Source organism: Notolepis coatsorum, assembly GCF_963971535.1.
Source record: "Notolepis coatsorum genome assembly, chromosome: 18".
NCBI classification, from domain to species: domain Eukaryota; kingdom Metazoa; phylum Chordata; class Actinopteri; order Aulopiformes; family Paralepididae; genus Notolepis; species Notolepis coatsorum.
In genome coordinates, this window is record NC_140182.1 from 78,688,902 (window position 1) to 78,702,320 (window position 13,419).

The following is a 13,419-nucleotide window of genomic DNA, read 5'->3' on the forward strand; positions in this document are numbered from 1 at the left end:
CATACGGCGGGGAGGGAATATATACATGCGGTGGGGAGGAGACTGTCTATTAGGAGGTGGTGGGGGTTTTGGGCATTTACGGTGGCCAGTTTCGAATTGCAGCCTCCCGTAGGTGCTCTTTAAGGGCGGTTTTGAATGTGGGCAGGGATTCACATTCCTTTACAGCTTTGGGTAGGGCGTTCCACATTGTTGTGGCATAATTGCGAAACGTGTTTAGTCTCTTGTTTGAGCCGAATCTGGGTTTAACATGATTTGTTGAGCTTCCTCTGGTGTAGTGGTTGTGGTATTCACTGACCTTTGGGAAGTATTTTGACATGTACATGGGCACCCCGGTCGTATAGTGTATCTTGTAGACCAGGCCCATTGCAAGTTGCTGTACTCTGTCGTCTACTCTAAGCCATCCTAGGTTGGCAAAGTGGGCAGGGGTGAGGTGGGTTCTGGGGTTCAGGTCAAGTAGTAGTCTGACCAGTTTGTTTTGTGATGTTTGTAATTTTGTTTTAAGCGCCTTTGAGGTGCTTTGGTACCATGAGGTGCACGCATAGTCATAGTACCCTTGAATGAGTGCTCCTGCCAGAGTCCTCAGGGTATTCATTCATACTAACACAATTGGCAAGTGTTAGAGGGTGGGAAAGCCGGTGGGTGGGGATTTGACGTTGTGGACAGCGACTCCTACAGGTCGGTTTGGTGACGCCGGTGCGACGGAAGCAGGAAGTAGTGGGGGCAGCGTGAGCCTCCCACGCGTTACTCCTCGCCACTGAGAGTTCGAGCTGCTGCGGTGGAAAGATGCAACAGGCTGCCTCCTCGTGTACCGGAGGGGACGCCTAAATATTAAAGGCAACCAACTTGTGTCTAACCACGCCCAACTTGCGTCTAGCCACGCCCCGCGGCGACGCGGCAGCACTCTGCCGCGGAGCTCCGTCGCGGCAGCATTATATGCCAGTAACCGCCCCTTATTCAGTATCCAGAAATAGCTCAATTGGCAATGCTGCATGGCTGTTGATCCTACGGCTTGTTGCTGGCTAGTTCGATTCCCTTAAATTTTTTTTTTTTTTTTTTTTTTTAACGTGCATTCGCATTCTTTCGCCGTTAAGTTTAGGCATAACTTTAAGCATTGTTTCGGAGTTGGTTAAGGTTAGGCATTGTTTCGGAGTTGCTTAAGGTTAGAAGGGTTAAGTTTAGGCGCTGTTAGGGAGCTGGTTAAGGTTAGAGTTTGACTTAGAGAATGGCAATATTTTTTAACGTGCATTCATTTCGCCGGTTAAGTTTAGGCATTGTTTCGGAGTTGGTTAAGGTTAGGCATTGTTTCGGAGTTGCTTAAGGTTAGAAGGGTTAAGTTTAGGCGCTGTTAAGGAGCTGGTTAAGGTTAGAGTTTGACTTAGAGAATGGCAATAGACAGCCTATTTCCACGCTGCAGCGCGAGGCAATAGACAGCCTATTTCCGCGCTGCCGCTCTCTCGCGCTGCCGTGGTCACATGGGCGTATTGGCCAATCAGAGAAACGCTAAACACAAGTTGGTTGCCTAAAATATTCACGCGGAGGGGACACGTGATGCAAGGCTTCTGTCCTCACTACAACCGACCTGTGGGAGGCATAGTCTAGCAACGTTCAAGACAGGGGAGGGAAGAATTGGATACACGAAATTGGGATGGGAGAAAAATTGAAAATGGGGAGAAAAAGTGGATACAAAAAAAATCTATGCACTCATGTACTGTACGTTGCTATGGATAAAAGCGTCTGCTAAGAAGAATTTTTTTCAGTGGGTTTTTGCCCTAGTTGCACTTTTGTTGCACTTCTTTTTGTTTATTTCATGTTTTTAACAATGCATGAAGGATTGTGTATTACTGCACAATTTTTTTGTGAAATAAATCAAAGTGGTTAAAAATTTGGGTCGCGACTTAATGCCTATGGGGAAATGTCGGTCCTGAGGCTAGACCAGTTGAGAACCACTGATCTAGCGCACTCGGTAGTACCGATGTAATTCGGTCGGTACCCGAGTACTGATGAAATATGACACGTATCATGTAAATTAATAGCAGAGACATTCTCCCATTATTATACTATGCAAAGCCTAGTCGGTTCCCTTAGATTCTCTCCCTCTGGCCCAGCCAGAGCACTCACAGATCCTTATCAGTGACCTGCGCTGACCCTTGGTGCAGGCCATACACACACACTAACCACATAGGACAAGCACACACACACACGCACACATCTCCCCCACAAACACACACACACACACACACACACATACATACACCCTCGCTCTCAACGCGCACACAGTGACTCCTTTGGTGCTGAGATCCCACCAGATTAGCCAGATCGAGTAAATTCAACTCATTATGACAAAATGCCACAAGCCAACTAATATACGACCAGGTCATCCAGTGGTCACATATTCCAGTCTCCATTAATCACAGATCGTTAACATAGAGACACACACGCACAAACGCGCACGTAAATGTGCGTTCCACGCACTCATGCACGGCGGACATACAGGCTGACCAATAGACACAGACACACAACGTGCACTTAGGAGAGACACCACGTACACACACTGGACTAGGGGACCAAAAAAACACCCTGATAGAGAAACCACTGGACTTCACTTCACTTCTTCTTCTTCTGCTTTGACTTTGACTGGACACTGACTGGACAGGACGGACGAGACATGCTGGACTGACCCACAAAGACTTGACTGTTTCTTCTTTCTTTTATATACTCGACCGGCCGGTTGTAACAATCTAGATTTCAATTGTACCTTGCTATATTCACCTTGTATAAATACTTTGCTTATTCACTTTTTATATTACAGTGCTTGTTAACTTTTTATAATAAATACCTTCAAAAGTGTTTCATCTCTTATATCTTTAAGTATCTTTTACAACTTTCACGATTGAGTCTAAAACGTGACAGTACCGAGTTCGGTACCCAACCCTAGTGGAGTGTGAGTTTGCACCATCTTACTGCCATCTGACGTTCCTTCCAGGTTGAAGCGAACCACAGGCGTGATGTTTGGCGGGAAGCAGGCGGTGGTGTGTGGCTACGGGGAGGTCAGTATTTCATAAGGACTGCATCTGACTTCACTTTGGCTACGTTTCACACTGCACTGCCTTTGTGCTCAATTACAGTATGATTTATTGCTCAGATCAGATTCCAGTGTGAACCGGTCACACTCCTGAACTGACCTGCATGAGCAAATGAACAATAAAGAATTGTGACAAATGTCATATCTACAGTGATGTAAAAGTAGCAAAAAAAAGACCTGTATCCAATTTAGGAACACATATGAAAGTGGCCCAAATCAGAATTGAAAATATCATATTCCATGTGATTTGTGTTGTTCACACTGTCATGAAACAGATCTTAGTCACATACAGTATGAGCAAAATAATTGATTTGGGCCACACTTTTGCCTGCAGTGTGAATGTAGCCTGAACTGAACTGAATTGAAATAAGTGTAAACACTCTCTCCTCCTCTTCTACCATTCATGGTGTTCCTGTATGTGGTCAAGGAAACTATAAAAGAAGGAAGGGTCATTCCATTAGAACACCAGCATTCTATAACAAGGAAACTATAACAGAAGGAAGAGTCATTCCATCAGAACACCAACTAGCCAGTTCTAGTATTGAAGCCTATGGGAGATGCATGGAGAAGCTAAATATACCAGCTATCTGAGGAAATATATATCAACCAATATATCAAACGTTAGCTAGTTATCAATGCAACAAATTGCAGATGATTCTGACATCCGAGGTAATAACCCGTTTAAATTGCGTTGAATAAACGAGGAGATGGCGATACCATTTAACTCAATGTCGGCCGAACCGAATGTTTTCACACTTGGCACCAAGTTGTTCACACACACAGTGACACGATGACCCTTCCTTCTTTTATAGTTTCCTTGTATGTGGTACATATATGACATTTAGCGTGAATCTCTGAACCTCACCTCACTTCACTCTGCAGGTTGGAAAAGGTTGCTGTGCAGCTTTGAAGGCACTGGGTGCAGTCGTATACATTACTGAAGTGGATCCCATCTGTGCCCTTCAGGCCTGGTATGGAGATCATGTTATCATTGTATAGGTGCTATTTTGATCTGTTGGAACTCAAGAATATGTCAGGATGCCTGACATACTCCTGGTTTAGGGTCAGGATAAGGTTAGCCAAGGGGGAGATGAGATAAGATATTCCTTTATTTATCCCCTTGGGGAATTCGGCCATCATAGCAGCATGGGGGGAGGGGGGTACAGGTATGGGCAGGGTAATAGTAGACATATGTAACGGTTGTGACAACGTCACCTCAAACGTCGATGCCCCGAGGGAGTTTCGAACACGGGTCTCCCACGCTGCATGCAACAGCACAGACCGCTATACCAAGAAGTGAACTCACTTCTTTGTACCGTGTCTATGCGTCTTTTGAGGATGTGAGAGTGAGTTTAACCCATAGCACCGCTACTCACCCCAGCCCTTCTTGACTGCGCTTCACGATACCATCCGTTACACATAAGACATAAATATAGGCAATACAATTTGATCTGAATATAAAAAGGACCATGATGGAAATAAGTCCTGGACTTTATCATGTTATCCTTGACACTGAATGCAAGTTGTTTTTTTACGACTCGTGCTTTTTGGCTAATAAACTAAACTAATCTAAACTAAAACAGGAATTCTATAGTTTTACTATTGTTATATAGGCAGCCAAAATGACACACAAAAAAACTAAAAAAGGACATTTAAGACATGACAGTGTCCTAGGTACGGAACAGGGTTGGAGAATGCCTTTGCAGGAACAGTTCCCAGATCTGTTTATTTCTCCCAAAATACACATTTTATAAACAGACGTGGTGAAATACGGTTGCATTTCCATACTTGACCCCCGTGTCCTCGTCTCGTGTCCTCGTCTCATGTCCTCGTATCGTGTCCTTGTCTCGTGTCCTTGTCTCGTGTCCTCGCCTCGTGTCCTCGTCTCATGTCCTCATCTCATGTCCTCATCTCGTGTCCTCGTCTCGTGTCCTCGTCTCGTGTCCTCGTCTCGTGTCCTCATCTCGTGTCCTCATTTCGTGTCCTCGTCTCGTGTCCTCGTCTCTCTCTACAGCATGGACGGCTTCAGACTGGTCAAGCTGAGTGAGGTCATCAGACAGGTGGACATCGTCGTCACCTGCACAGGTAACATCACAGGCTACACTATACTTCATATACTCCTAATAAAACATATGCTGTTGTGTGGCTATCAGGTGAAATCATAAACACAAAACATAATGCATAATGAGTTTGCTTTTTTATTTATTTAGTTTCTTTAGACTTGTCTTGTATTTTGTTTCGTTTTTCTGTAGATAAAGCTGTACGTCCTGGATGCCACATTTGTACTGTACTTGTGCTGTATGATGACAATACATTTGAATCTAATCTAATCTTGTGTGTGTGTGTGTGTGTGTGTGTGTGTGTGTGTGTGTGTGTGTGTGTGTGTGTGTGTGTGTGTGTGTGTGTGTGTGTGTGTGTGTGTGTGTGTGTGTGTGTGTGTGTGTGTGTGTGTGTGTGTGTGTGTGTGTGCATGTGTGTGTGTGTGCGTGTGTGTGCGTGTGTGTGTGTGTGTGTGTGTGTGTGTGTGTGTGTGTGTGTGTGTGTGTGTGTGTGTGTGTGTGTGTGTGTGTGTGTGTGTGTGTGTGTGTGTGTGTGTGAGTGTGTGTGCGTGCGTGCGTGCGTGCATGCGTGATCCTGCTCCTCCCCAGGTAACAGAAACGTGGTGGGCAGGGAGTACCTGGACAGAATGAAGAATGGCTGTATCGTCTGCAACATGGGGCACTCCAACACTGAGATAGATGTGGTATGAAGTGTGTGTGTGTGTGTGTGTGTGTGTGTGTGTGTGTGTGTGTGTGTGTGTGTGTGTGTGTGTGTGTGTGTGTGTGTGTGTGTGTGTGTGTGTGTGTGTGTGTGTGTGTGTGTGTGTGTGTGTGTGTGTGTGTGTGAGTACGTGTTCATACCAATTGACTAAAAGGGGGTGTGGCAATGGGAGTGGTTGCAAAAAAGTTGCAGCTATTGCGAACTTGCGCTTGTTAGACACTGTAGCGGCAACGTGTATATTTTCTATTAAAGGTCCCATGCATTGCTATTCCTTGCACTATTTGGACAACTTTACACAATTCCTGTGAGTCTATGGAACACATCTGTAAAGTTTTTTTCAAAAAAATTCATTGTTTTGTATTTCTAAGTCTATTTCTAAGAAGTACTCAAAAGCATCATTTTTCTAGTTCAGGATTTCAGGCTGTTCTTGGATGGGCTCCGCCCATAAGCGATTTGAGTGACAGTCGCCCACAGTCTGCACTGGCACAGAGGGAGAGATAGAGGTCAGGTTGTGTGTAAAATGCGTGTGTGTTATGAGCGTGCTCCGGGAGAAGTCCCTCCACGCGCGTGTGTAAAATGCGTTTGTTTCCCCGACAGAAGCTCCTCTCCTTCTCTATCTCTCTCTCTCTCTCCCTCTCTCTCTCTCCCTCTCTATCTCTCTCTCTCCCTCTCTCTCTCGCTCGCTCGTTCTCTGCCTCGCTTCACTTTGAGGAAGTGAAGGTATTTCCACTCGCTCTGCTGTTGAAGGGGCGGAGATATGCAAATCAGTACCTTATTCACGTCAGCAATACTGTCAAATCAGAACGGCTTAGTTGAGTGAGGGAAGATCTCGTGAACTCGAGACTAGACTGATAAGTCAATATGATAATTAACGACACAGACCACATTTATATAATCCCCCATTGCTAGGAAACAATGCTAAACACTGGAAAAGGCCATTTATAATGCATGGGATCTTTAAATAATCAGGTTCTAGAGCCTCTACAGGACAGACTGAGACCATTGGCACTTCAACACACCACTTACTTTCACTGCTATGGCCTCAAATGGTCTGGTGAGACCAGCTTGGTCAGCCTTCTAGCGATACCAGATGTATGCCTAGAACTTTCTTTGCGCACAGAATATGTGTGTTTATGTATGTGTGCATGCGTGCCTTTGTGTGTTTATGTGTGTTTGCGGGCATGTCTTCGGTGAAGACATTGGAGAAATTAAGACCCTTGTCCCTCAGGTGAGCCTGCGAACCCCCGAGCTGACCTGGGAGCGTGTGAGGTCACAGGTGGACCATGTGATCTGGCCTGATGGCAAGAGGATAGTCCTCCTGGCTGAGGTGAGAACCATTAACAGGGTTCGTACGGTGCTGGAAATCCTTGAAAATGCTTGTATTTCAATGTGGTGTTTTCAAGGTTTGAAAAGTGCTTGAATTGTGTATAAAGTGCTGGAAAGTTATTGAAGTTGTAATTGCACTATATATGTTGACAGAGTCACCTGTGGAGCAACAATAACTTGGCCATGACGACAAGGTTCTTCTCATTAGCCTTTAATCTGCGTGGTTTATTCACATATTCATATGCACCTGAGACCTTCTCTCGTGAGAGGCGACGGAGGAAGAGATCGAGGGGGAGGTAACAACTCCTTTTATACCTCTTACCTGACGTCAGCATCAATAGCTACGTCTTCTTGCGCCTACAGCGCCCTCTTGTGGAAACAGGTAAGCAGTTACATGCAATCGTATATAACACATAACCTCAACAATATACTTTCATAATAAATCGCTATCTGACTCAATAGTTTGGTTTTTAGATAAAGAAATTAAATAAGTCGGAGAGAGCCTAATTGCTTTCGACTTTCACGCAAAATGAAGAGGAGTCCTCTCTCGAGCCTCGCCACACTGATTTGGCTTGGCTTGACTTGAACCGTAGTGTTTTTTTTATGTGTGCCATCTGATGGAACAGCGTGTGGGGCAACCAACATGCCGCGAGGCTGCCGTTTTAATAACCTCTGGCTTGAAGATACAAAATATAATGCATGGTTGAAACGTGATTAAGGAGCACATCCTCGAGCACATCCTCGAGTAGCCGTGTGCAAAATATGCAGAAAGGACCTGCAGATTTTTACGATGGGAGAGTGTGCTTTCGAGCCACATGAAAGGTGAGCCGGGAATGTTCCTTAACGTTACTTGGCCTGGCTCGTCACGTACTGTATTCCAGACTACAACTGCTCCACACCAGTTGTTGACAGAATCTGGCTATGGGGCGACAATAATGTGGTCAAGAGGCATGGTTTCTATCTTTAGCCTTTGGCGTGGTTTATTATTCACATGGTAAAGCAGCGCCCTCTAGTGGAAACAGTTATATATACAGTTAGACAGTTACTTGCAATCCTACATAGAACCTCTAACTTTAACACTCCCACTTAGGGTTGTATAGCACACTGTACCTCTTCAAAAACAATTTACAAAGAAAATAATACAATTCAGAACATCAAAAAGAATATGGCAGTCAATATTTACACACCAAACATGACCTCTGCAAATCTCTTCAATTTCAGTTTGGAAGCAGGTTTCGTCAAAGCGTCTGCTACCATGTCGTCCGTTGGACAGTAAATCAGTGTCATTCTTTCTTCTCTGATGACAGATCTGATGAAATGATATTTTATATCGACATGTTTACATCTCTGCCGGCACACAGGGTTTCTAGCAATCGCAATGGTTCCCTGGTTGTCCTCGTAAACAACAGTCTTCTTATATACATAGGTATCCATCCCTTCGAGCAGTTGTTCTAGATAAATACATTCCTGTATTGTCATAGCTAGAGCCATATATTCGCCTTCACAAGTTGATAGTGCCACTGTGGGCTGCTTCTTTGTTTTCCACGAAACCAGTGAGCTGTTTGTGTTCAAACTCACACAATATCCTGTGGTACTTCTTCTATCTGTGGTGTCAGCTGCCCAGTCTGCATCACTGTAGGCTTTAAGCCCTAAGCCCTCGCTGCTCTTTCTGAAGCACAGCTGTTTATCTGCTGTACCTTTGAGATAACGAAAAACATGTTTTGCTGTAATCCAATGCTCCTCTGTGGGGTCAGCAAAATGCTGTGACAATTTACTCACTACAAAACATAGGTCAGGGCGAGTACATGTTGTCAAATAAATGAGGCTACCCACAGCTTCTCTGTAAATTTTTACATCTGTCAGTTTCTGAGCATCCTCCTGGTAGTCTAATTTTTTATCACATGGTGTTTCCCTTGATCTACATTCTTGCATGTCAAAACGTTTCAGGATCTTTTCCACATATCTCTTCTGGGATATTTTTACACAATTGGCAGACTGTTCAAAGTCCATGCCTAGAAAATGCTTTAACCTTCCAAGGTCTTTCATTTTGAATCTGGTGGAGAGCATACCTTTCACCTGTTCTAGGTAGTGTTGTCTGCTGCGATGATCAAGTCATCCACCCAAATGACGATGATCACCTTTCCTGACTCTTTTGACTCTCTTGAGTAAACACAGGGGTCTACTGGGTTCTGTAGGAAGTGATCTTCAATGAGACATGTATGAAGCATCTTGTTCCAATTTCGCCCAGACTGTTTCAGGCCGTAAATGGATTTTTCTAGCTTACACACTAGCTTCTCTCCTTTCTTTTCGTAACCTTCAGGTTGTTCCATATATATCTCCCTATCTATGGGTGCGTGCAGATAGGCTGTCTTCACATCCATCTGATGTAAAATCAAATTGTCCTCAGCTGCTTTCTGCATCACTACCCTTACACTGGTCAGATTGGCTGTGGGGGAGAATGTTTCACCGTAGTCTATCCCCTCCCTCTGACTGTAACCTTTAGCTACAAATCTCACTTTGTACTTGTCGTGGCCTTCAATACCCTCCTTGATTGAGTACACCCATTTCCCTCCCACTGTCTGTCTGCCCTCTGGTAACTTGGTTAGAGTAAAGGTGTGGTTGTCCTCTAGGGACCTCATCTCCTCATCCATTGCTCTCTCCCATTTACTTGATTCAGGGGACACTATGGCCTCTTTAAAGGTCTGAGGTACCCCACTGACTACCCTGTAGCAGTAATCAATGGTGGTAAGTGTACTGTCATCCTCATCACTTCCTCTCCGGGCATAGTCTGTCAGATACTTTGGGGGTTTGTGTTCCCTTGAGGGATACCTCCCACTGCTTGGGGCACGCGATGTCAGCCTCGGGTGCTCCTCATCATCGCCCTCTGGGGGTTGCTGACTGTCTGTCTGCACGACCGTGCTAAGTACACTGAGCTGAGGTGTCTCTGTTTCTTCTCTGGCTCCTCTGTCTGTGTCTCGCTCTCACATGTTGTCTTTGTGACAAACTTGACTAGCCTGTGTTTCTGCACTCCCCCTTTACCGGGATAATAAACTAGGAAAGCGGGGCTTCCTTTGTCGTGCCCTACAAAGAGTCCTTTTTCACATCTGGACTCGAGCTTTCCTCTGTCCTGCAGGTAAGCATAACACACTGATCCAAATTTGTGCATTCTAGCTAGATTACACTTCTTTCCTGTCAGTGCTGTATACGGGGTGGTACCCGTGTGCTTATTAAAGCACCTGTTTCTGGTGTAAGCGGCTTCTTGCACCGCATAATGCCATAGACTCTTAGGTAAGTTACTGTCTACTAGCTTACACCTAGCCATTTCGAAAAGAGTGCACCATTCCCTCTCTGCCACTCCGTTCTGGTGTGGGGAATATGGACATGACGTCTCATGTCTTATCTTGTTCCTCCTCAACAGTGATTGGAACTCTCTGTTTGTGAACTCGGTTCCGTTGTCGGACCTCAAGCATCTTACATTACCATAAGTCTGCCAGGAATTTCTCCGTGGCCTGGAGTGTGTCACTCTTTGCTTTGAGAAAGTAAACAAACACTGCCCCTGTGCACACATCTGTAAAAGACTGTACATATCTAAAGCCTCCTATGGACTCGTTTCTTACTGGACCGGCAAGATCTGTGTTAACTAGGGCAAGTGGTGACTTCCGGTATGAGAGCAGACGGGTAACACACGTGCGATAGAGCTCCTGGTCAAATGAGTGAAAAAACGGATAAAAAAAGACCCGAAAAGTAATTAAAAAGGAAAATGCTCACGAGAAGTAAGGAAGAAACAACGATTGTGAAGGAAATAGAAATGGAGAACATACGAGAAGGAGAGAATCTGAAGAAACAGAATCCCCGAAGCGAAGCCGAGAAAAGCCAGGCGAAAGAAGGGGGAGGTACCGCTGAGGCAGACACGGGAATGCCAGGATGGGCCGTGATCATGCAGGCCGGGATACTGGAGAACATAACAGCGGCGATAAAACTGAACACGAACACGATAAGGAATGATATTGGGAAGCTACGGGAGGAATTGAGGAAGGAACAGGAGGACTTCAGAGGTGAAATGAATATAGAAATCAAAAGGGTGGAGGAGAAGATGGCGGAACAGGACAGAAACGTGACCGAGTTACAGACTAGGATGGCACACGTGGAGGAATGGAACACGGAGATACACGAGGTATTAACATGTGTGATTCAGAAACAAGAACAGATGGAGACAAAGATGTCGGACATGGAGGGGAGGTCACGGAGAAATAACATCAGAATATGGGGACTGAAAGAAGGAGTCGAAGGGGAATCGGTGACCCTATATGTGGAAAAGCTTATCAAAGAACAACTGAAGGAAACGGGACTGGAAAAATGGAGATACAGAGGGCCCACAGGGCGTTGGCTCCGAGACCACAACCGGACAGACCTCCGAGGGCGGTGATTATTAACTTTCTGAGATTCGAGGTTAAGGAATTGGTACTCAGAACCGCGTGGACCAAGAAGATTGAAATCGAAGGGAAAAGACTATCATTTGATCACGACTACTCGACAGCGGTAGCGATAACACGCAGGTCCTACGCGGGACTGAAGAAAACCCTGAAAGAAAACGGAATGAGATTCCAGTCACCCATGACCTCGCTAAGGATTCACTGGGAGGAAGGGGCGGCGATGTACGCGACGGCACGAGAAGCGGAGCGAGAGATGAGACGGCGAGGGATGCGGATGACGGAGGACGGAGAAGGAAGGAGGCGGGAGGAACAGACGCGGAGCCTGCAGCAGAGATTGGAGGGAGCCCGCAGGTGGATCAGAGTGGGAGACCGAAACCGGAGGGAGGAGAGAGGAGAAGGTGGAGGTGAAACGTGACGGAGCGAGGACGGAGACGGATGAGGAGGCCAGACGGAGAGGAGGCGGGAGGAGGCGAACGGATGAGTACACGCACAAGAGATTGAAAAAACTATTCAAATAGAGACAAAGTATAGAAACTGAAATAACATATGCATAAGCACACATTCCCAGGTAGAGGCAGGATATAGAAATGAACGTAACGTATACATGGACACATAATACACAAGCTGATGGAGGAAATAAATGGAAATATAACTAGGTTTGATAGGCGAGACACAGAACATACTGAAACAGATACATAGACACACGCTGTGAGTAACACAGTTGGGAGGGATTAAGGGGATAAATGGACATCACATAGAAAATAGAGGAGAGGAAAAGAAAATAATAAGGGGTACACGGGAGACACCGCACACGGATATGGGAGGAAGGAGGGACAATGAAACATATGAGTCACATTGAGAGGGACCAAGAAAAGAGGGTCTTTGATCAAAAGGAAGGACAGAGCGCTTTTGACCAGGAGCTCGAAAGCAAAAAAAAAAACAGTAAGAAAGCTGGACAAATATGACGAGCGATTGGGGGCAAGGGTTTCAAACCCCCAAGCCGTCAGGAGGGGGCCCCTCGCTAGGAGGGCAATTACCCCTCACCCACCAGCAGGGGACAGGGGGGGACACAGGGACCCCCCGAACGCCTTGGGAGCACTTTATGTAATGTTTATGTTTTTTATTTATGTTAATCATTATATGTATTCGGTGAAGAGAGCGGAGGCTCCAACCGGAGGGGGGAATGAGTGTGACATGGGGGGGACTGACAGACGAAAGAAGAAGAAAGATGACAAGGGTTAAAGGTATAAAAATGATGTCGTTAAACGTTAATGGAATGAATAATGCGATAAAAAGGGGCAAAGTGATGTTGAAATGTAAAAAAGTGAGATGGAAGTGATTTTTCTGCAGGAGACACATTTGGTAGCACAGGGTCATGAGAAACTGAAGAGATTTGGATATGAAAATGCATACTATAGTTCCTTTGAACAAAACCCGAGGAGAGGAGTAATCACGTTAATCAAAAACACAGTCAAATTTGAATTGATCAAGGAAGTAAGAGACAAGGAGGGAAGGTTTGTTCTGGTGAAGGGGAAAATGGAGGGCCAAATGGTTACGTTAGTAAATGTTTATGCACCCCCAGAGAGTGAGAGGGATTTATATGAGACCATTTTTGACATGATAGTGATGGAACTAGAAGGGATATTGATATGTACGGGAGATTTTAACGTAGTACTGAATCACGACCTAGTGATGCCGGTAACGCGTTACTAAGTAACGCGTTATTGTAATCTGATTACTTTCCCCCGAAAATAGTAATCTAACGCGTTAATCTTTAAAAGCCAGTAATCTGATTGCAGTTACTTGTCCAAGTGGCTG

At 45.3% G+C, this 13,419-nt stretch overlaps 1 protein-coding gene across 4 annotated transcripts in view; it reads left to right on the plus strand.

Annotated features, from left to right (window-relative positions):
- LOC311245043 (S-adenosylhomocysteine hydrolase-like protein 1) overlaps positions 1-13,419 on the plus strand; it is a gene marked incomplete at its 3' end in the record, with an annotated part of 115,803 nt that overhangs the window by 63,203 nt on the left and 39,181 nt on the right. For all 4 annotated transcript variants that reach the window (XM_084334801.1, XM_084334803.1, XM_084334804.1 and 1 more), the window contains 5 exons: positions 2,984-3,047; positions 3,965-4,053; positions 5,097-5,167; positions 5,731-5,825; positions 7,071-7,169. In XM_084334801.1, the coding sequence (XP_084190927.1) occupies positions 2,984-3,047; positions 3,965-4,053; positions 5,097-5,167; positions 5,731-5,825; positions 7,071-7,169 (418 nt within the window). The remainder of the gene's footprint in view (positions 1-2,983; positions 3,048-3,964; positions 4,054-5,096; positions 5,168-5,730; positions 5,826-7,070; positions 7,170-13,419) is intronic.